General features: G+C 43.4%; 1 protein-coding gene across 4 annotated transcripts in view; it reads left to right on the top strand.

Annotated features, from left to right (window-relative positions):
- Window positions 1–6,186: 6,186 nt before the first annotated feature.
- Window positions 6,187–23,159, top strand: part of kdm5c (lysine demethylase 5C) — a 79,291-nt gene continuing 62,318 nt past the window's right edge. For 3 of the 4 annotated variants that reach the window (XM_084333144.1, XM_084333145.1, XM_084333143.1), the window contains exons 1-8: window positions 6,187–6,525; window positions 8,483–8,630; window positions 8,933–9,010; window positions 9,110–9,232; window positions 9,639–9,809; window positions 13,601–13,735; window positions 17,319–17,381; window positions 22,615–22,738. In XM_084333144.1, coding sequence (XP_084189270.1) covers window positions 8,484–8,630; window positions 8,933–9,010; window positions 9,110–9,232; window positions 9,639–9,809; window positions 13,601–13,735; window positions 17,319–17,381; window positions 22,615–22,738 — 841 coding nt within the window. In that variant the 5' untranslated portion in view covers window positions 6,187–6,525; window position 8,483. The remainder of the gene's footprint in view (window positions 6,526–8,482; window positions 8,631–8,932; window positions 9,011–9,109; window positions 9,233–9,638; window positions 9,810–13,600; window positions 13,736–17,318; window positions 17,382–22,614; window positions 22,739–23,159) is intronic. The other variant, XM_084333146.1, reaches the window with a different exon arrangement.

Raw genomic sequence — 23,159 nt, 5'->3', positions numbered from 1 at the left:
GCGTCGCGTGCTTCCGTGTTTTCTCTGATTGGCCATGACGCCCATGTGACCACGGGCGTGTGTGTGTGTGTGTGTGTGTGTGTGTGTGTGTGTGTGTGTGTGTGCACGTGTGTGTGTGTGTGTGTGTGTGTGTGTGTGTGTGTGTGTGTCAATTAACTTTGAATCTAATCAATTCAAAATGTAAACTGAAATAGTCATTTACATGTTAATGATGCAACATCCATTCTCATGTATTGTCAATAGGCTACATAATTCAACCTTCTCGTGCCTGAAAGTGTTTACATTTTTTACTCTGAATACAAATCAACTTTCTTTCATTGAACTGATCCCAACCCAGGTGTATATGACTCACAGGTAGCTTGTCCTCTTTGCGATAGCCGGAAAACACGGTTCCAAAGCCTCCTTTCCCCAGAATCTCCCGTTGCTCATACCGGAGCTCAAAAGCCGATTTGACCTGCTTTGACCATTCCTCCTCCTCCTTCTTCTTCTTCTCCTCCTCCTCCTTCTTCTTCTCCTCCTCCTCCTCCTTCTTCTCCTTCTTCTTCTCCTCCTCCTCCTTCTTCTTCTCATACTCCTTCTTCTTCTCCTCCTTCTTCTCCTCCTTCTTCTTCATCACAAAACATCACAAAACAAACTGGTCAGACTTCTACTTGAATTTACCCCTAGAACCCAACTCACCCCTGCCCACTTTGACAACCTAGGATGGCTTAGAGTAGACGACAGAGTACAGCAACTTGCAATGGGCCTGGTCTACAAGATACACTATACGACTAAGGTACCCATGTACATGTCAAAATACTTCCCAAAGGTCAGTGAATACCACGACCACAACACCAGAGGAAGCTCAACCAGATTTGGCTCAAACAAGGGACTAAACACGTTTCGCAATTATGCCACATGAAGATGATGATGAATAGTTTTATTTTCTGTCTTTGTTTACAGATAAATCAAAAACACACATGTGTGGACTTTCAAAAGGAAAAGAAAAAAAGAAAAAATCACAAATGTACATATTCAAAGTAAGCTCACACACAAAATCCAAACTCAATGACAGAAAAAAGGAATAAGCTGAAGCACATGCTTATTTTTGCCTATCCTTTACCATTCTTAAAAACGAAATATACTTTAATATAAGAAAGAAACATTTAAAATATGCTGCAAGATATAATTTTTTTTCTTTTTCTTTAAGAAAAATCAATGTGGAACGCCCTACCCATGTCATAGTCACAGCACGAGCGTACTTCACTCCCCCTCCTTTTCCCCTCACATTTACCACACACTCCTCTCCATCCTCCCTTCCATCCACCATGCACTCCTCTTCATCCTCCTTTCCATCCACCACGCACTCCTCCTCATCCTCCCTTCCACCACGGAAGCCTCACGCCCTTATGGCCAGCATCCCTTCACTTCCCGTCACTCAGCCCAGCTGCACTTCATCCCCCTGATTCACACGCTGTCAGGCACCTCACTCACAGCTGTATCCCATCCCCCGTTGATGAAGACCCTACTTCTACCGGACGACGCTGACCAGAAGTCGTCGTGGTGTTAGTATCACTACCTAGGTACGACGTCTCGGCCTGAAGCCCTGCTAACCTGCTCTTGTGATTATTCCTTGCTCTAATCTGTTTTTCTTGTGCCCAGGACCCCCGTTCCAGTGCACCTTCCTGCCTGGACATCTCGTGCTGCACAAGGAGTGCTCTTGCTCTCTCTCCCGACACAGACCTGTGTCTTCTGCCGACAGCTGCACTGGGAGTGCACCTGTCCTCACCCCCCAAGAACATTCTAACCCCTGTCTATTGCACGTTCCTGATGTAATATTTGTCTGCTTGGGAAATACCATTAAAACCCCTTGAAACGCTCCATTCTCCTCTCCTGTGTTCAGCGATTGGGCTGTGTTCAAAACCCACTTCTCACAACCCAAAGCTGTAAAGGAATGTGAATCCCTACCACGGTTATATCCATCAATGTAGCCTCACTGCCACCACTCTAAGCCTATGGAGATGTTCACCTTCTTTGCAGGGCTATAACTTTTTTAATTGTATTGCTAAATTGACATTACTATGGCCCATTCAACATCGATTATCTATCGTTCAGGATGTAGGAACGTTATACTTTTTCATTCATAGATTCTTCCAAAAATACCTTCTAGAATATAAGTATGTTTTTATCGTTTTCTGCAGTAATTCATAGAACGTGAGTTATAGGCATAAACGCATATATAGATTATCAACTGCCGTTTATTCCGATACACGCTATATTAAAAAATTCAACTGTATATGATCCTATACGTTATGCTTCATCATGCGCGGATGAAAGGGGGGGGGGGGTCGTTTATAATTCCGTGATCGTCAGTAAATGCTTTATGTAGTATGGGTGATATATTGATCAGATCGGTTTGCAGTAAAAAGAATAAACAATTGGGCTGAAAATAGCGGCATCGTCCTCTTACCGTGCGTCAATGAGACTGGCGGTGAAAGATCCCAGGTATAGGACGTTGATCGCCTAGGTCCATTTCTGGTTTGTATGTCGCAATAAACGCCAAAATCATATCGATTATTAAGTTTATAAAGCGATCGATATGTACTATAGTATATGTCGGGAGCCTTGCGACAATATCTGATGGCCGGATGAATTTAATGGACGCACAGCAGTCATATCCTGTTTACCAGTGTAACTCGCCCGACCATCCACCAGGCGGCGGTATTGAGCCGTCGTTTTTTTTAGCCGTAGGGTCCAGCTGCAGCGCCGGATGTGTATATATTAATTATGAATGCCATGGCGAAAAAATGAAATATTGATCTCAATATCGCTGTACAGCGTGGTCTGGCGGTATAAGCATGGCGGGCAATAACGTTTTAAAGCGTTTCCGGCGGTGGATGTGTTAAAGAGCACCTACGGGAGGCTGCAATTCTAAACTGGCCACCGTAAATGTCCAAACCCCCCAACCCCCTCCAATGTACAGTAAATGTCCTAACCCAATAATACACAAGACCCTCGTCTTGGGACCAAGTAAGGTTTCGTGGATAATTCTATGTACAGTTTCCCCCCCCCCCCCCCCACCTCCAATGTACAGTTTCCCCCCCCACCCCACCTACCCAACCCCCCCTCCACCCCAACCTCCTCCAATGTACAGTTTCTTCGTCAAATGTATATACTCTCTTTTTTAGACTCTCTTTTGTATCACAAACAGTACTGTATTTGTAAATCTGGTATGTCATAAATGTACTGTATTTGTACTGTACTGTATTTGTAAATCTGGTATGTCATCATGAATGTATAGATGTAGCAGTAGGCTACTGTCTATCTGTATGTCATGTAATAGTCATATATGTTATGATGAATTGAAAATGGGGGACCCTGATGTAAACAAGACAAGCGTCTTTCTCTGGTTTTGATTGATTGATTGAAAAGTTTATTAACAGATTGCAGAATGGGTACAGTACAGTACAGCTCAATACATACAATTGTTAAGGGGATGCAGACCAGAGAAAGACTTTCATCTTGTTTACGATCAGGGTCCCCCATTTTCAATTCATCATAACATATATGACATACATGACATACAGATAGACAGTACTGCTACATCTATACATTTATGACATATCAGATTTGCAAATACAGTACTGTTTGTGATACAAAAGTGTCCAGAAAAGGAGTGTATATACATTTGGCATAGAAACTGTACATTGGAGGAGGTTGGTTGGGTGGGGTGGGGTTGGGTGGGGTTGGGTGAGGGGCTGTACATTGGAGGTGGGGGGGGGGGGGGGGGGGGGGGGGTTGGGAAGGGGGACACACACACATTTTACACTGTACATTGGAATATTGACAAAGCCTTACTTGGTCATTTACTGTACAACTAGGTTAGGACATTTGTAGGGGCCAGTTTTCGAATTGCAGTCTCACGTAGGTGTTTTTTGAGAGTGTTTTTGAAGGTGGGTAGTGATTCACATTCCTTTACAGCTTTAGGCAGGCGTTCCACATTGATGTGGCATAATTGCGAAACGTGTTTAGTCCCCTTGTTTGATCCGAATCTGGGTTTTACATGATTTGTGGAGCTCCCTCTGGTGTTGTGATCGTGGTATTCACTGACCTTTGGGAAGTATTTTGACATGTACATGGGTACCTTGGTCGCGTAGTGTATCTTGTAGACCAGGCCCATTGCAAGTTGCTGTACTCTGTCGTCTACTCTAAGCCATCCTAGGTTGTCAAAGTGGGCAGGGGTGAGGTGGGTTCTAGGAGTCAGGTCAAGTAGTAGTCTGACTAGCTTGTTTTGAGATGTTTGTAATTTGTTTTTTAGTGCCTTTGAGGTGCTTTGGTACCATGAGGTGCAAGCATAGTCGTAGTACCCTTGAATGAGTGCTCCTGCTAGAGTCTTCAGGGTATTCTTGTTTACCAGAGAGGAGATCCGGTACAAGAATCGCGTTCGTTGGTTTGACTTTTTTTATTACATTGGATGCCATTTTGTCACAGGAAAGATTAGCCTCTAGGATGGGAACCCAGGTAGGTAATTTCATCTTTCCTTGTGATAATATTGTCACCCACTGTAACCGAGAAGCCGTCGGTCTTGCTGAGTTTTGTTATTTGAACCGAAGAGAATGGACTCTGTTTTGCCCATGTGTAATGATAGTTTGTTGTCGGCGAGCCATATGCAGATTTTGCCTAGTTCCGAGCTGAGGGCTTTTTCAACCTGTAACTTGTTCTTGTCAGAGACCAGCAGGGCTGAGTCGTCCGCAAACAGGAACAAGTTGCAGTCACAAGCTGACGACATGTCATTTGCATAAATTAGGAATAGTAGCGGTCCTAGTATGCTTCCTTGTGGAACACCACAGCTCACTGTGAGGGGGGGGGGATAGTGTACCGTTTACTTCCACCATCTGTTCCCTCCCCTCCAGGTAGGATTGTATCCAGCTCACTGATAAACTATCAAAACCAATTGCTTTTAGCTTGTCAATCAGAATGGTGTGATTGACAGTGTCGAAGGCCTTTTGTAGGTCCAGCATGACCATGCCGCAGTATTTGCCCGCGTCCACCTCTTGTTTGATGTGGTCGTTCAAGTAGAGAAGGCATGTGTCAGTGGAGTGGGATGTTCTGAAGCCAGATTGGAATTCGTAGATTAGATTTTTTTCCGCGAGGTACTTTTCGATCTGTTCGTATACTATTTTTTCCATGACTTTCGAGATGGATGTAAGGATAGAAACAGGGCGGTAGTTACCCGGGTCTAATTTGCTGCCCTTTTTGTGCAGGGGTGTTACTCTCGCAATTTTGAAGTCCTTGGGGACGTGTCCCTGTTTTATGGAGAGGTTTATTATGTGTGTGATGACTGGGGTGATGGCTGCTGCTGAGTCTCTGAGGAATTTGGAGGGGATGTTGTCATGGCCAGTGGCCTTGTTTGGTTGGAGGGCGCTCAGTTTTTTGAGTACCTCATCTGTAGTTACTATTTCCAGTTTGAAGTCGTCTTTGTGGACGCCTAGGTTCTTGTAGTATGCTACTATGTGTTCTACCCCATACTGCCCTGAGTGGGAGGGTAGTTTGTTTACCAGTGTTGTGGCTATGTTTGTGAAGAAAGTGTTTAAGTAATTGGCTACATCCAGCTTGTCTGTGATGAGCGTGTTGTCCGTCTTTATGTTTATGTTTGAGAACCTGGTTTTGAGTTTTTTACTGCAGCCTAGTTGATTGTTGAGTAATTTCCAAAGTTCACGTGGTTTATTTTTGTTTTCCTCGGTTTTGTCATTGATGAATTTTTTTTTAGCAGTTTTGATCATGGAGTTTACGTCATTTCTTAGTCTGTTTCTTTCTAGTTTGAGTTCAGTCACGTGGTCTTGGAGTTCACTGCTCGTGCTTTTGGTAAGCTTTGACTGACTTTTACGAAACTCAGAGCATTTTTTGTCTCTGCATCCCCTTAACAATTGTGTGTATTATTGAGCTGTACTGTATTGTACCCATTCTGCAATCTGTTAATACAATTTCCAATCAATCAATCAATCAATCAATCAATCAATCAATCAATCAATCAATCAATCAACGCCATGCTGCCTCGTCTCTCTATTATATGGCACTACTTTATTGAGGACGACCAAACGTGGAAGGATCCCTCGCTGCCCTCATTACACACAGACATGACGTGACGCCGCTGGTCGTCTCGAGACTTGAGGAGGTTGTGCTGCGGCCGCAGTGAGGAGGAGGAGAAAAAACTAAGATGGCGTCTCGTTAAGAAAGATAGGATGGTTCTCGTGTATAGTGAGAAAATGTCGATTACAAATTGATTGATTTGGGGGACATAATAATCGACAAAGTGTGAGACTCTCTTTTACATTTAAATGAGCCTCTATGGTAACTGCTTCACATTCGACACATGGTGAAGTGTGAGAGGCTTGAATATACGGTCAACTTTAGCTTCAAGCTAACGGTTAGCTCAGTTAGCCCGACTGGAGCCAGCAGCTAACGTACCTCATCGTCACCATCAACAACAACAACAGAGGAAGGCCAGTGGTTTGACCAACCCTATCCTTCCCCCTGGACATCGAGGTTAGTTAGTTAGTTAGTTAGTTAGTTGTACACAGTAGTTAGTTATATATAGCATAGTTATATATATATATATATAGTTATTATCTCTGCCTCCAGCAGCCACAGCTAGTTACCTGGGCATGGGGCTGAGGAGTACGAGTAGGCCGCATTGCTACTAACGTTAACCAAATCTGGATTATTGTGTGTGTGACCCATTAATAACTGAAACAAGACTTGGAAGACCCATACAACGAATAGACCACCACCATTAACTTTGGCTATTGTAAAATTATTGAGTGGAATAACGTTGCATTTGGCTGAATGTGTTACCTGTCACAGCAGCGTTGTTGTTGGTTAAGCTAACGTCGCTAGCTAAGCTAGCTGCACAGTTCAACTGTCAGTCGGTGTTCAAGCTAAGCGACCTGAGCTTCTGATTGTTGGGGTTTAGCTTGTTCTGAACTTGCTTTGCTAAAGCATAAACAAACGTTTAACATTGGGATACTTCCACAGTCCTGCTTTTATAATAACGTAAACTCGCTAGATGGCTTGTTGGATTCTTCGTTTAATTCGCCTAATGATTGAGTTTTGAGTGTGTTGTGAGTTACATGGAGCAGGATCCCCTGCTGGCCTATAGCCCTACTACTACTATCATGAGTGTGATGCTCTTCTTGGCCTTCTGCTTCTTCTTCGTCCTAGCCAGGGATTGATTGATTGATTGAAAACTTTATTAACAGATTGCAGAATGGGTACAATACAGTACAGCGCAATACACACAATTGTTAAGGGGATGCAGACCAGAGAAAGACTTCCGTCTTGTTTACATCAGGGTCCCCCATTTTCAATTCTTCAGGGTTCATCATCATGGCTCACACCACGCCATTGTTTGTTTTCAGGCCTGTGTGGAGCATCGTTTGAGCACATGATGAGGAGGTTGTCATGTTTTTAGTATGTAATTGGCACAAAAAAACTATAGCCAGAATAAATGGATTGCTTGTTGCAACAGTCTGTATGAAACACATTGTCTGCGTTTTGTGATCAAGACATAATAGCCTACGTTTTCCTGGTTGGGTCATTATTCACTGCTATCTGAAACCGAGTTTTTTTTTTTTTAATTTTAAGTACGTCCCATTGGTAGTCTGGAGCACGCGTCTTGTTTGTTTTTTTAGTTCCCCCCCCCCCCCCACACTAACTAGGCCTTGTTTGAGTTAATTTGGCGTGGCTAGCATTTGTTTTGTTGTGTCTGATGTTGGGGGAGGGGGTTGAGCAGGACAAGAACTCCTCCCCCTACTTTGGTCTACCTCAGGGCTGTTTTTTTGTGGACTTTGTAAATGGCTGAGTAAAAAAATTTATTAAAAAAATTAAGTTTGATCTTGTGAAATAACTAATTTGAGCCATGACAAATGGAAGTGAATATCAAGATGGCCTGCATGACCTACATGTTTGGTAGCATCAGCATGGTGCTCGTGCTCGGTGCTCACGGGCCAAGGAGGTCCATTTCTACCAGAGCAAACTAATAACAATCTAGTTTGGGAAAGATATGCAATTTTGATTCCTAATTTAAGATTTAGATCTGCATTATGCGCTATTGAATTACAATTACTCTGCTATTGATTAACGCATCCTTCTAAAATATACATTTTCATTGTCATTTTGAGCATGTTTATGTGTCTTAAATATGCCATTTAGAATTTTAGATCAATATAACACTGTGCTTTCCATGGTGTCTTCCCTTTGAGAGACCATGTTGGACAGTAAATGGAGATTGGAGGCATGGGTCTCTCTCCCCAAACAGTTTAATAGATGAGCTGCCCCACATTCTGAATTTGCAGCGCTGTATGAATCAGACTATTTACAACCAATCAAAGTGCTGAGAATTTGGTCTAATATGCTTGTGTCATATTTTAGATGCTCATAATTCTAGAGAATCCATCCAGAGTCATTTCTAACTGATGTTCCGTTTTGGTCTCTCGTCGCCCAGGATGATGGAGGGGGAGGACTTCATTCCTCCGCCGGAGTGCCCAGTGTTCGAGCCGTCGTGGGAGGAGTTCCAGGACGCCCTGGGCTACATCGCTAAAATTCGTCCTATTGCAGAGAAATCGGGAATATGCAAGATCCGTCCTCCTCCTGTAAATGTTGACGCATAATTTTAAATGTTGTTCTATATATATATGGATGTAATTCAAAGTTTAGTTTGATTTGATACATATAAGGTACATGTACATTACAGTGAAATGCTTGGTTCTGTATGAGCCCCCTAAGATTGTGCTTCATACAGTATCAAAAAATAATAAAGTCCAAACACTATACAAACTAAAGTAGTGCAAAATGCAAACTTTTTTAACATGCAAAAATGAGGTATGTAGTGATTCATTGAATTTTGTATCATGTAAATCTTTAGGTTTACTGACGTCTCTTCCCCTCTCCGTAGGAATGGCAGCCACCCTTTTCCGTGGAGCTGGATACCTTCCACTTCACACCCCGTATTCAGAGGCTCAACGAGCTGGAGGTTTGTCCCTCTTCACTTGACACAGCGGTTATTTTGGGAGCCAGTGATTTACATTGTCGTTCTAATCGCGAGGGGGTCCTCTCATTTCTCTCGTTCTAGGCTGAGACGCGAGTTAAGCTGAACTATTTGGATCGCATCGCAAAGTTTTGGGAGATCCAGGGATCCTCCTTGAAAATCCCAAACATCGAGAGGCGCATCCTCGACCTATTTAGCCTGTCGAAGGTACTAAATGTGGACGACTCTAACGACATTGATTCAAGATGATTTATTGTGATGTGCACAGTTAAACAGACAGTTTGCCGTACAATGAAAAACGTATTTTGCTAGTCCGCCCTACACAACATCACACAGATCATACAATAGAATGAACAACTTAAATACAAGCAAATGCTAAAAATAAGGAGATCTTAAAAGAAATGGTAGATGATATAAGGCACTAGTGAATAACATTATTGCACATTCCGTTCACAGTGTAGGATCAAGTAGTGTTTACAAATATAAATATATGGAGGTTACAATGGGTCACAGCAGCATTGCTCTTTTTCATTTGAGTTTTTTCACTTAAGTACTTTCCCCTGATAACCAAACTGAATAATGACATGTTTTTTTGTTTGTTTGTTTTCTCCAGCTTGTGACGGACGAAGGAGGGTTTGACATCGTCTGTAAGGAGCGGCGCTGGGCCCGTGTCGCCCAGCGGCTGGGCTACCCTCAGGGTAAAAACATCGGCTCCCTGCTGCGCTCGCACTACGAGAGGATCGTCTGCCCCTTTGAGACGTCTCAGGCTGGTGCCACTATACCGGTACCTCGACACTCACTCTCCTTTCCTTTTAGTGGTCGAGGTTTTTGTATTTTTTTGTATTTTTGTATTTTATATTATGACATTTTATGCTTTGATTGTACAGCACTTTGGTTGGCTCTTGAGTTCTTAAACGTGCTTTAGAAATAAATGTCATGAATAGGGATGCCCCGATCGATCGGCCAGCGATCGGTATCGGCTGATATTGAGTATAAATATGAGATCGGGGAATTCCGATAATGCTTTCTTTTCGCTGATGGCAAAAACCGATCGATGACGTGACGAATTCTCAGCGGAGTTGGTGTCATTGTCGCATGTTAAGTAACCTAAAACATGATGTCGGCGGTGTGGAACTATTACAAAGTGTCTGAGACAGATCTGCAATGTATGCCAGGGTAAAATACCTCGTGGGGGAAGCAATGTAAAATGTTTCAAACACAACACATTTAATAAGACACTTGAAGTCCCCCCTTGACGATCACCCAGAGGAGCATGGAGAGTTCGTTAAGCTTACCGCGAGCGGCGCGGAGTAAAAAGAAAAAGGCAGATTAAGAACCAAAACGACCGCTAATGCAAACCACTTTAGAGAGCATCCGTGAGTATAACCGTGATAGTCGGAAGGCTAAGCGATCACAAGAAAAGTCATGAAATTCATAGGGCTGGCCGACCAGCCATTAAGTGTAGTCGAGACGAGTACTCTCTCAGCCCCGCTACACTCTCCCAGCTGGTCACTGAAAGGCACAACTATCATGCCGTAAAGACCCTCCCTACTCTTCCTCTGATTAGCAGACTGTGGGTGGAGGAATGTGATTGGACCAACGCAGAGTTGACACAAACAGTGCAGTCACATGCAGAGACGCTGCTTGCAGTAGAGAGAGAGAGAGAGAGAGAGAGAGGAGAATTTTGACTCGTTGCATTTGTGGCGATGTCTCGCAGATAATACAGATAATAATACATGTGAAAAGTATAATTTGCTCAGAGTCCAGAGACGGTTGTGGGGTCGGTCCTGATCTGGACCAGAGTCCGGACTTTGAGAATGCCTTAGACCAGGGGTCGGCAATTAGTTTTTGCCGCGGGCCAGATTTTCCCCAAGCCGTTGCTTGGCGGGCCAGCATCAAAAACAATGGCTAATTTAACATACTGATATTGAAAAAAGACAAACGTTTTTCTCTGGTCTGCATCCCCCCAACAACCGTGTGCACTGCGCCGCACTGCACTGCACCCACTCTGCAATCCGCCAAACAAAGTTCTCACTCATCCATTCATTCATGAACAGCTCTCAGCTGTTGCAGATCAGCTTAACAATTGTGTGTATTGCGCCGTACTGTATTGTACCCATTCTGCAATCTGTTAAATAAAGTTTTCATTCATTCATTCATGAACAGCAGATCAGCTGTTGCAGATCACCGCGGCGGGTGATGAACAGATCAGAAGACAGAATGCATGAAAACACGACTCACCATACCTTGTTTGTTGTTCAGTCCTCCAAAATCCCTGCTAATGTTTGAAACATGTCACATATCCACTCGCCGCCCTCCAATTCCAGATTGGCGTTGAATTCAGCTACTTTATCTGCCAACTTGAACACGGTTGTAATAACAACCATTTCCTCGTTGTTGTTGTCGCCACATATTATGCAGAGAGGACGTCGGCTCGGCACGCAAGAATCACCGACCTGTTGCAATAAACCCGTATTTTAAGTATGGCTCCTGTTTATTAAAAGAAGCGTTATATTTCCCTGTTGCATTTCCCTATCCAAAGATGTTTGTTTTGTTTTTTAACACATTTTGTTACTCGCTCCATCTCGAACGCGGAAGTGAAAGTTCGTTAGGGACTATTCCATTGGTTCTCCCAGTCCACGTGACCATTTCTAGCATTTCAATTGGCTATAGTGCTATTGATGACTACCGGTAGATAGATACAGCTTCACAATAAAAGACACCCTGGCGTCCCGAGTGAATATTTCCTGCGCGTAAAATAAATATCATATTCTCAAAATAATCTGACGGGCCAGAAATTATTGCTGGCGGGCCAATGTCGGCCCGCGGGCCGCCTATTGCCGATCCCTGCCTTAGACCTACTACAGTACTGCCAGGCACCAGCTGCTATAACAAAACCAAAAAGGTTTTGAATTTGTTAGTTAAGTTTAGATCTGTATTTCTTATTTCTTATTGTTTTGTCATTATTATTATTAGTATTGTTGTTACTGTTGATGTTGATATTGTGTTGTTGGTTGTTGTTAAATTTTTTTAATAAAAAGATGATAATAATAAAAATATTAACGATCGGTATCTGCAGTGTATCGGCCGATATGGCTCATAGACGATCGGTGATCGGTATCGGTGGCAAAAAAACGTGATCGGGCATCCCTAGCCTTGACTTGACTTTGTGATGGTAGCAATGCTTTCATTAAAGGTGCTGTAAGTGGTATTCTTTTGTTAATATAAGTGCATTCTGACAGCCTTAATCATAATCAACTTTATTTATATAGCACATTTACAACATTTGTGACTGTACCAAAGTGCTTCACAGATAAAAGCATAGAGCAAAAAATACATATACAGTACTACATATACTAAACATAAAAGTGCAAATACAAATAAGTGCAAGGGTTCCGATAGAAATAAAGATAAAAGAATATACTGATATAGAGTGTTTGGTCAGTAAGATGTTCAAGTTTCAAGTTTCAAGTTTCTTTAATAGTTGTCATACAGAAGTACAGAATACTTTCATACAAAATGCTTCTTACTGTTACGCTCCAGAGACTGTGCTAGACAAGATAGTATCAAATAACATAGTATAGCATGTAATTTAGAAGAAGAAAATGAGGTCAGTGTTCGGTATAGACATATGTACAATGTTCTGAGTTACCATATAATATACAATACTATGCAGTGTACTAATGTACAGTACTATCTAGTGCAAAGCAGAAATGGGATGAGGTACAATTTAGGTACAATTTACAGTAAGGTGTACGAGTTGTAGTGCAATCCTTCATCAATAAATATAAAGTGTGGGGAGTGGGTGCTACAGTGTGTTTGTTTAAAGTGGGTGTGTGCTATAAAGTGTGTGGAGTGGGTGCTACAGTGTGTTTGTTTAAAGTGAGTGTGTGCGTGTGGATGTGTGTGCTATGTGCGTTTGGTGGTTGTTGTTGTGTAGTGTTCATTCCCACTTAATCCAATCAGGAGAGAGAACCCTAGATATTTATTTGACTTAATTCAAGACATTTTGCCAAGCCAGATTTGCATACTGGACTGGCAGGTTATTTGACTTGTTTTAAGCACATATTTGGGAGGTAGAGCAGTCGTCTGGTAATCCGGAGGTTTCTGGTTTAGATTCCCAGGCAGCGTGTCGAAGTGTCCTTGAGCAAGACACTTAACCCCTAATTGCTCCCGATTAGCAGGTTGGCACCTTGCATGGTTGCCTCCGCCATCGGTGTGTGAATGTGAGGAACAAATTATATAAATGCACCATTTAGTTATTATTTTGTCAGACCATTTTAGCAGTGTGGATTTCTCTCATTATTTTAACCCTTTCACTACCACACTACAGAAGGTTAACCCTTTCACTACCACACTACAGATGGTTAACCGTAGTGAAAAGGTTAACAACAAAATACCATGTACAGCACCTTTTTAAGGTGATCTCTTAATGAATAATAGCCTCGTTAATTTATTGTATTTTGCATTCCATTTTGGTCCAAAGTACATCACACCTTCTGAGCTTCTCACCCGAAGCACACTCTTCAGTGATCTGTAGACCTAACCCCAAATATCCCCCCCCCTCGTTTTCAGAACTGCAAACCAAAGCACTATGACGGCGAAGAAGTCGATAGAGAGTACAAGCCCCACTCCATCCCCCTGCGCCAGTCAGTCCAACCTTCCAAGATGAGCAATTACGGACGCAGAGCCAACCGCTGCCAGCCAGATGTGAGTGGGAAAGTTATGCTGCCATGCCCATGACCGGCTGCACCTTTTTTTTCAGTGACCCTGGTTACACTTTTCATTTCAAAGTCGTATCAAACATTTCTCTTAATGGCTCATAGCACATTATGTCTGGGGTGTGTTGGAAGCTGTTGATCCAATCTTTAGTGTTTTACTGAAGGAAACGTTCAATGTGCCTTGAGATCTGATGTTTCGAGACCTTATTGCTGTTTATCCACAATTGGACTAAGAGTGTCTGCTATGGGTGCGACAGTGACTCAGGAGGTAGAGTGGTCATCTGGTAATGGAAAGGTTCCCGGTTCGATTCCCACTCCTCCCGGGCAGCGTGTCATTGCGGTCCTTGAGCAAGTCTCTTGTGACTCCTGTGTTATTTATTTAAATCTTATCTTATACTTTTATCCTGCTTCACCATCTTTTCAAATTGTTTTCAAATGTAACTTGTAGAAGGATTGCATTCAAAAAAATAGAAAATCACATTGAAATAACAAGTGTAACCACAGTCTATGTTTACAGTGTGTATACTTTCATCAACTGTTACCTCTGATCTCAACTACAATCCATGGAGTGTTTCCTTCACCCCGGAGGCATTAGCGAGTGTGGAGACACTCGCGTCGGGACTCTTTAGCACCCGCCATTAAATAATGTGAAGGGCAAACGCGGCGCACGGGTACCTTTTATTCAGTTTCGGTATGAGTCTTAAAGCAAGAAGCGAAACTACTGCTCTTCAAGTTTATTGAACACCTGTTGTTAAAACACAGGCTGTCAATACTATAAAATCCTTGATCGGGAAATGGGTTTTTGCGAGTGTCATGACCTCGGGACTTATTTACCAACTGATGACATTGACTATTTATTCTCTCTTGTCGCACAAGGTTAATAGGTCTCGTCTTGTCATCTAACCTTGTTTATTTATCAATCATACAATGCATTTGATGTTCCGTCTCATTCTCGCTGATGTCCAATCGCAGTGGTTTACCCCCCTTCCCCCCCCAAATTAAATGAATCCAGGAGTTCCAGCGTCGGATGACGTGCTGTTCAGGAAGTGGAGTGAATGTGGGAAGATGTGATGATGCACTCAGAACACGTTCGCAGCATGCATTGCTCTTTGTCCCTTCATGCTACAACGCTTTTAAGTCTGCTGCTATTGGCTGCTGTTGGCCTCAGCTTCACGCCTCTGCTTCACTCCTCTGCTTCACGCCTCGTTGTGCTCTCCATTCCTTTCTCTCCCATTATGTTTCTAAAAAGACGCGTAGACACACATCTCATGTGTTATGCGTCGTCACTAAAGCCATTACAGTACACACCTTGCTCCACTTAACCTATATGCCAATGACTGGCCTTTTTTTATTGATCTTTTTTGTGCTCCTAATGAGTTGAATCATTTTCAGTTATTTAATTTGCTTCCTTATGTTTTTTTTTAAATATATTTTTTATAATATATATATTATATTATTTAAATAATTGAAGAGAGATGTTTTTCAAGACCTCATCAGATGACTCATTAATCACCATAGCGATCTGATGACTTTTCATTCGTTTTTTTTTATTTCTTTAAAATCAACTGCATCTTGTACTTTCTTATCTTCCACTCATTATTGAACCATCTTCAGGAGAGCTTTTCTTTAATAAGGAACCGTTTTATTTTTTAATAAGGAACTTGTATGTCTCCTCAGATGGTGATGGGAGTTCAGATTCAGTTTTATTGTTGCATCTCGTCACATTCACAGACAAAAAGAACAAAATTCTTGGGTCTCGCCCCCTCGACCTACAGCAGTCAATAAAATACACAATAGAATACATACGAAAGAAACACAATAAAAACCAGCATAATAGTGATTTAAGAAAAAGTGACAGTGCTGAGAGGTGATATAAAAGTGCAACAGTAGAATAAAATGTATGTACGTACTTAAAAATACATAAAAACACAGGGTAAAATCATAATTGTTAGATATTGTTCATGAGTCTGATGGTAGAATGAGTCCTTGAGCCTGCTGGACCTGGCTCTGAGTCTGCTGGACCTGGCTCTGAGGCTGCTGGACCTGGCTCTGAGGCTGCTGGACCTGGCTCTGAGGCTGCTGGACCTGGCTCTGAGGCTGCTGGACCTGGCTCTGAGGCGGCTGGACCTGGCTCTGAGGCTGCTGGACCTGGCTCTGAGGCTGCTGGACCTGGCTCTGAGGCTGCTGGACCTGGACCTGGCTCTGAGGCTGCTGGACCTGGCTCTGAGGCTGCTGGACCTGGACCTGGCTCTGAGGCGGCTGGACCTGGCTCTGAGGCTGCTGGACCTGGACCTGGCTCTGAGGCTGCTGGACCTGGCTCTGAGGCTGCTGGACCTGGACCTGGCTCTGAGGCGGCTGGACCTGGCTCTGAGGCTGCTGGACCTGGACCTGGCTCTGAGGCGGCTGGACCTGGCTCTGAGGCTGCTGGACCTGGACCTGGCTCTGAGGCGGCTGGACCTGGACCTGGCTTTGAGGCAGCTGGACCTGGCTCTGAGGCTGCTGGACCTGGACCTGGCTCTGAGGCGGCTGGACCTGGACCTGGCTCTGAGGCGGCTGGACCTGGCTCTGAGGCTGCTGGACCTGGCTCTGAGGCGGCTGGACCTGGCTCTGAGGCTGCTGGACCTGGCTCTGAGCCTGCTGGACCTGGACCTGGCTCTGAGGCGGCTGGACCTGGCTCTGAGGCAGCTGGACCTGGCTCTGAGGCGGCTGGACCTGGCTCTGAGGCGGCTGGACCTGGCTCTGAGGCTGCTGGACCTGGCTCTGAGGCTGCTGGACCTGGACCTGGCTCTGAGGCGGCTGGACCTGGCTCTGAGGCAGCTGGACCTGGCTCTGAGGCTGCTGTAACGCCTCCCTGGAAGGCAGCAGTTGTGCTTGTGGCGTTGAGCTGAGCGCATGTACAAGAGCAGCGTGGGTTCCGCCACCGCCACCATGCAGCTCCTCCGTAGCTATTCTTAATCACACAGGCCTATTGAAGCGAGCACACAGAGTGAGATTCCTGTCTCCTCGTGATGCATCTTCATACTATTTTTACCTAAGTAGCCGTTTTGCTCTTATGTTAGGTTGGGATTCCTAACCTGAGCATGAAATTTTTTTACATTTACATTTAGTCATTTAGCTGAACGTTTGTATCCAAAACGACTTACAAATTGTGAACAACAAGTCAGCAGGAAGGGTACATCACCGGCAGCTAAGGGTCGTGGTATTCATTGTTTGTCAAATAGTGTCGAACTTGAGTGCTACATTCTGAGTGCAAAGTAGTATAGACAGATTAGCATGATGGGTAGTAGTATTGTAGCATAGTAGTAAGGTACATAATAGTAGAAGACTATTTTTTTTACATGAGAGCAAAATGCCTGCAGTGGATGCCTAGATTTTTGGTCATTTGGAATAAGGACCATATGCCTACATGTGGCCACTTTGTTACATGGAATTTACCGCATATCACAACTGTTGCTCAAGTTTCTCCAGTTTCCCGGGTTCTGTTCTTCCCCAGACTCTCTCTCTCTCTCTCTCGTCCCCTGTCCTCCTCTTTGTCTTAGTTTGTTGTTGTTGCTGTTGTCTCCCCCCTGCAGGGTCCAGAGGATCTGGTCCCCCCTCCTCTCCCCACTGGCTGTCAGTCTCACCTCATCTCTGCGGTACTGCCTTCTCCAGCGACACCAGCGTCGCTCGCTCTCTCCGCCCCCCCCCCCCCCCCCTCTCTCTCTCTTTGCCGCCTGCTTTCCTACATGCCCCCCCCCCCCGCCTCCCTTCTGCAGACGTCTAAACTTTACTAACAGAATATTTTCATTAACGTGCAACTTAAGTTCTACTTTACATTGACACGGTTCGCACAAGGTCCTTTAACACTTTCAGTGCCCAGCAGGGGGCGCACATTTAGTGCTTGAATGCCCACCATCCACTTCAATGTTAACGTTAATATCGCCTAATCTATGTTTTAAATTATGGCTATGTGTCTAATCTGCCCGTCGCTTATCAATGACTCATTTTCCAGTCAACATTGTCAAAGCGGATTGTTTTTTTATCGGTTCATTTCCGTTTTATAGCATTTTGAAAAGCCCTCGTTTTCAAGAAGAAAAAAAAAGATTCGGTGATAAACGCCCTGTACTGGAATATTCTAGAACGTTGTCATTTTTCGGCCTATTTATGATCGTTTTCAAATAAACGCTAGATTATCGATAGTATATGTGTACGTATGCACGCTGGTGCCGCAAGCTGAAAATCTATTCTCTTAGTTCCTGATAGCTCGCACAGTCAAACAGCCATATCACACATAGGGGAAAAGCTTATATCTCCGTGAAAACTGGTCTGATTATCCTAAGACTGGTAAAATAGATTCCTTACCTGAGATCAGATGGTATCCAAAAAGATTATTCCAATTCCTGATCGCCATTCCAAAAATCTATCCTTTTATTGATCCAATGCTAATTACTGTAAAGACATATTACACGCTGTTCTGAGGGTCCACAATGAATCTGATCGGCTCCGGTTACATGCGTGAGAAGTAAAATGTGGATTCCGGAGTTTTTTTTCCTCATCCATTTTCATTGAGTCCAATCCAAAAGGGTGCATTACCATCTGGGAGACGATAGGGGGCACTTTTTTCACATCTGAGCACCTGGTGGGGCTGGTTTACCAACGGTAGACTCGGTTGATGAAATATGAATTCAGATCGCTAATAAAAAAATAAAACGATATTTCTCGTCGTGGGCACTCAATGGGGGGGCTGATGACACAAGATATGTCATGATGGGCATTCAAAGTGTTAAGTGCTTGATTTTTGTCCTGGAATTTGTCCTGGAATTCCTTAAACAGCCAATTTTTTAAACAAGGTGCTTAAAAAGTAATTGAAATTCAAATCAACCATTCACATTGAAAGTTTTGTTCATCCATGATAAAATTGTTCTGAATCAAGAAATTAAATGTTTGAATCTAAAGTGTAACTAATTGTCGGAAATTGGTTTTAAGCCATAAATATTGGATCTGATTCTTTTTTCAATAAAAAAAAAATAGCATTTAACCCATTCTCCGCCACCACTTTGATTCGTCCTAATCCATTCCCTGCCAGCTCTATTTGTCTATGGAGATGTTCACCTACTTTGCAGGGCTATAACTTTTTAAATTGTATTGCTAAATTGACATTACTATGGCCCATTCAACATCGATTAGCTATTGTTCAGGGTGTAGGAACGTTTTACTTTTTCATTCACACATTCATATAAAAATACTGTCGAGTATAAATATGTTTTTATCGTTTTCTGCAGTAATTCCTAGAACGTGAGATATAGCCATTTATGCATATATTACATCATCAAATGCAGTTTGCTGGCGATTGACGTCAGATAAAAAAATTCAATTGTACAAGGTCCTAAACGTCATGACTCATCATCTGCTGGTGACCGGGGGGGGGGGGGGGGGGGTCGTTTATAATGCAATGACCGACGTTAAATGAATCATGTAGGGTGATATATTGATCATAGCAGTTTGTATGGATAATAATAATCAAACACGCTGAAACTCACCGCAGATTCCTCGTAGCAATGGGGGGTGATACTGGAGCAAAAAGTTCGCTATTATGGGATGTTGATCTAGATGAACCATTTCCGGGTTGTATAATAATATATACGTCCAAATAACGTTGTTTATTGAGTTATGGCAACGATATATTATCCAGTGTGTCAAGATGGAGTCCCGCGAGCGATCGCGAGTGGCGGACGGAATATGGGTGACACCAAGCACTTCCGGCCCCACTTCCGGTTTGGCGATCGGCCACCAGGTGGCGATATTGAACCGTTGGAGAGTTGAGTGGAGATCCCCAGCACCCGTCAATGATCCGTCTGTGAAATATGAATCCCATGACAGATTTTTGAAATATTGATCTCGATGACGTCGTAATCCGTCATTGGCAGATTAAGCATGGCGAGGAATGACGTCTGAATCCGTCATTGGCGAAAGATGGGTTAAAAGTGAATTGTATCTTTTAAAATGAAAAAGAGTACTTGGGAAAGTCCTTGAATTTCATTTAGCAATGTCTGTGGGAACCCTGCATTGATGTTTGTCAACCAGCGGGTCGTGACGCAAAAGAGGGAACAGCGCCCTGACGGGCTAATTGGCCTGTAAACTAATAAATAAATCAAGCAAGACCTTCAGGAAGTAATTGGGAACCGCCATTAAAACTTGAGGATGTTGATTTCAGGACTCTTAAATCTCTGATTTGCATGTATTTGGCATCATTAGAAAGCTGGGCAGTAGGCATGGGCATCGATCTTTGAATATTCATAGTCGTTCAATTATTAAAAGAATAAAAAGTAAAAATACACTGGTGTATTGAGAGGGGACCCTAATAACCATTACACTGCTGAACGGCATGCCGGGTACTGCTGTGAATGGCTGGGAGAACGGAAAAAGAAAGATGAAGAAAGAGAGACCGGAGATGTTACATGGTAGCAACGTTTTGTACTTTTGCCATGTTGTTTCACTAACTTCACACATTTCAAGCATCAGTGATGTAAATCTTCGGAATTAATGCTTTACGACTTACGTTCACTTGGTCCGCTAGCGTCGGCAATGACAGCAGCCAGCTAGCTTGTTTGGTTAACTCACGTTCACTATTAAAGGAAAACTCTAACATTTTGGGAAATTAGCTTATTTGCCGTCTACCCTGGAGTTAGACAAGAAGATACATACCTTTTTCTTCTCTGTGCATGCAGTAGGAGTAGGAAGACGTTGGGAACTAGGCTAATGGAGGAACCTACTTCCAGTGACTGACGCTAAGCTAGGCTAACGGTGCGCGTCTTCCTACTCCTACTGCATGCACGGAGAAGAAAAGGGTATGTATCTTCTTGTCTAACTCCAGGGTAGATGGCAAATAAGCTAATTTCCCTAAATGTTGGAGTTTCCTTTAAGTAAAAGCAAAAACATACGTTTAACGTGGAAGCTCGGACAATTATTCAAGCATCAACGATGTAACTTTCGGAATGAATGCTTTTTGTTCTTGGAAATGACATTAGCCTGCTATGACTCCTAAATATCTAGCAGTCTGTTATCTAGTTATCTAGTTATCTAGTTATCACTGGAGCTCTGGGACATGCATCCGTCTCTGTTCCCTCATCTATTAGAGCCAGTTCTCGCCCCCACACAAACCTCAGGCTTGTGTAACTGCTTGGGGAGTGCCACAGATGAAAAGAAATCCAAAACTATACTTCCCAGTGTTGGAGTGAGATGTGTCATTACTCATGGGCATCGTTTGATGAACGACTTCACAGCTTCATCTATTTTAAGAACTCCAGTGGCAGCCATATATCATAACATTATCTGAAAAAAAAAAGAAATCGAACCCTAACTAACCTTACTGTCATGCACTTGTCCTAATAAACTAACCGACACTGTAACACGCAACACTTTGATGAATATTGTTACTCAGCTGATAGAGTTGTACCCTTCCTGATGACCTGTCGTACAGAACTTGTAAGTCGCTTTGGATAAAAGCGTCAGCTAAATGACTAAATGTAAATAACATCAAGAACTTAAGTTTCGGTAGACGTCTAAATGATCTTATTAATTAACTCGGTAAATATCAAACTATTGCGTTGGGCAGTGACATCACAAGGTCTAATTTGGTCCCAAAGCGGAAATAGTTAAAGGGGCACTTCGCCAAAAAAAACAATGCAGATTTATTTTGCACATAATCTCACACGCATTCCAAAATCACATTTGCACACATTCATTTTAGTTTGACAGTTATTGGGAGTAAATGAGGGAGTCGTTTTGAATATGGGGATCTGTGATGTCATTGGGTTCATTGAATCCCTGTGTTGTGTTAATTACAGCTCCATGAAAAAACCTTGTCTTATAGGCACTGCTACCTCGTCAGTTCATTGAGCTGTAATTAACACAACAGAATGATTAAATGTCCCCGATGACATCACTGCTGGCCACGCTCAAACTCATTTAACTCAATAACTTGTCAAAACGAAATTAATGTGTGCAAAACGGTTTCGAGCTTTTGTACGCGTGTGAGATAACGTGTGAAATAAATCAGCGTCGTTATTTTGGTGAAGTGAACCATGATTTTAAGGTGTCCCAAGCTTTTGTCCCGTTTTAATGTAGGCTTTGGACCTCACTTAGTCATGCATCTTTTTGTCCAGTATGCCCCCTGTTTTTGTGCCCTAATTGGTAGGGAGTTGTTGTCTCCTGAGATAAAGATGTCTTCTGCTTTGCTTTACACCCTACTCCCTCCCTCCCTCCCTCCCTCCCTCCCTCTCTCTCTCTCTCTGGTTGTACTTGGCTTAGATTGCTTCATGGCTGAGCAGTCTGTGTGCCTTGTCTTGTCCATTCACTACCGCAACCGCAGCGCTATTGTCTGGTTGCATGCGTTCGATTAAGAGTGCATCTTTCACTCCTGAAAAGCCAGTACGGTCGGTGAGGCAAGTTTACCCCCCTAAGATGCTGACTATTGTTGTTGTTTGGTCAAGGATTTAAAGAAAAGAGAATTAACTTGGACCTCACGAGATGCAACTTGATTTGCCCACTAATCAAACTCTTATACGAGCGATGTCATGCATGTTGATGGTAAGTAATTCTATGCACTGTATGGGTGTAACTGGTGGTGGTTCTCTCCTATCGTGGTCGATCCTCCTAACCTAACCGCTCGGCTCTCACACTCAACTTGACCTCTTAGGAATAGGCTAACTTTTCCCCCTTCCCTTCAAAGCTGGCATCATATCTTCTTGTGATGCAGTGCTACGCTGTCTTGTTTTAACTCTGCTCCCTTGGCCCGGAGCCTTGCTTTGCTCTCTGTGTGCTTTGGAGAGTAATCGCATTCTGTCCACACGCTCTCCTTTGCTGACACTTTAATTCTGCCCCCCCCAGCCTGACCCCACCGAGGAGGACATTGAGAAGAACCCTGAGCTGAAGAAGCTCCAGATCTACGGCGCAGGGCCCAAGATGATGGGACTGGGCCTGGTGGCCAGGGACAAGGGCATGCGCAAGAAAGGTACCCTCCCATTTTTGACGGACCAATCAAAACAACCAAGGGGAGGGATCGCAACAGCAAAAGGACAAATCGACAGCAAAACAAATCGATAATGGAGGAGAAGCAAATTGTGGTTCTTTTCCCCACAAACCTTGTTTGTACGAGCAGGTCTTTATCACGACCGAGATGTGAACAGCAATGCCTGGAGGGCTGTGAGCAGTAGTGTATAACTTATTTAACGTTAGCTGAGGTAGCAACGGTAATCGATATTAATTTATGTTAATGTTAGCTGAGGTAGCAACGGTAATCTGTAGTAATTTATGTAACGTTAGCTAAGCTAACTATGCTTCCTCCGAGACATAGGAGACAGCCAGCAGCATCTTTTCACCTGCCAGCGTGGACTCTCATTGGTGAAGTGTAACGCGTGGGAGGTCACACTACC

This window comes from Notolepis coatsorum (genome assembly GCF_963971535.1).
Source record: "Notolepis coatsorum genome assembly, chromosome: 17".
In the NCBI taxonomy this organism is placed as follows: domain Eukaryota; kingdom Metazoa; phylum Chordata; class Actinopteri; order Aulopiformes; family Paralepididae; genus Notolepis; species Notolepis coatsorum.
Note: the sequence above shows the minus strand (reverse complement) of the source record. Positions and strands in the feature narration are given on the sequence as shown.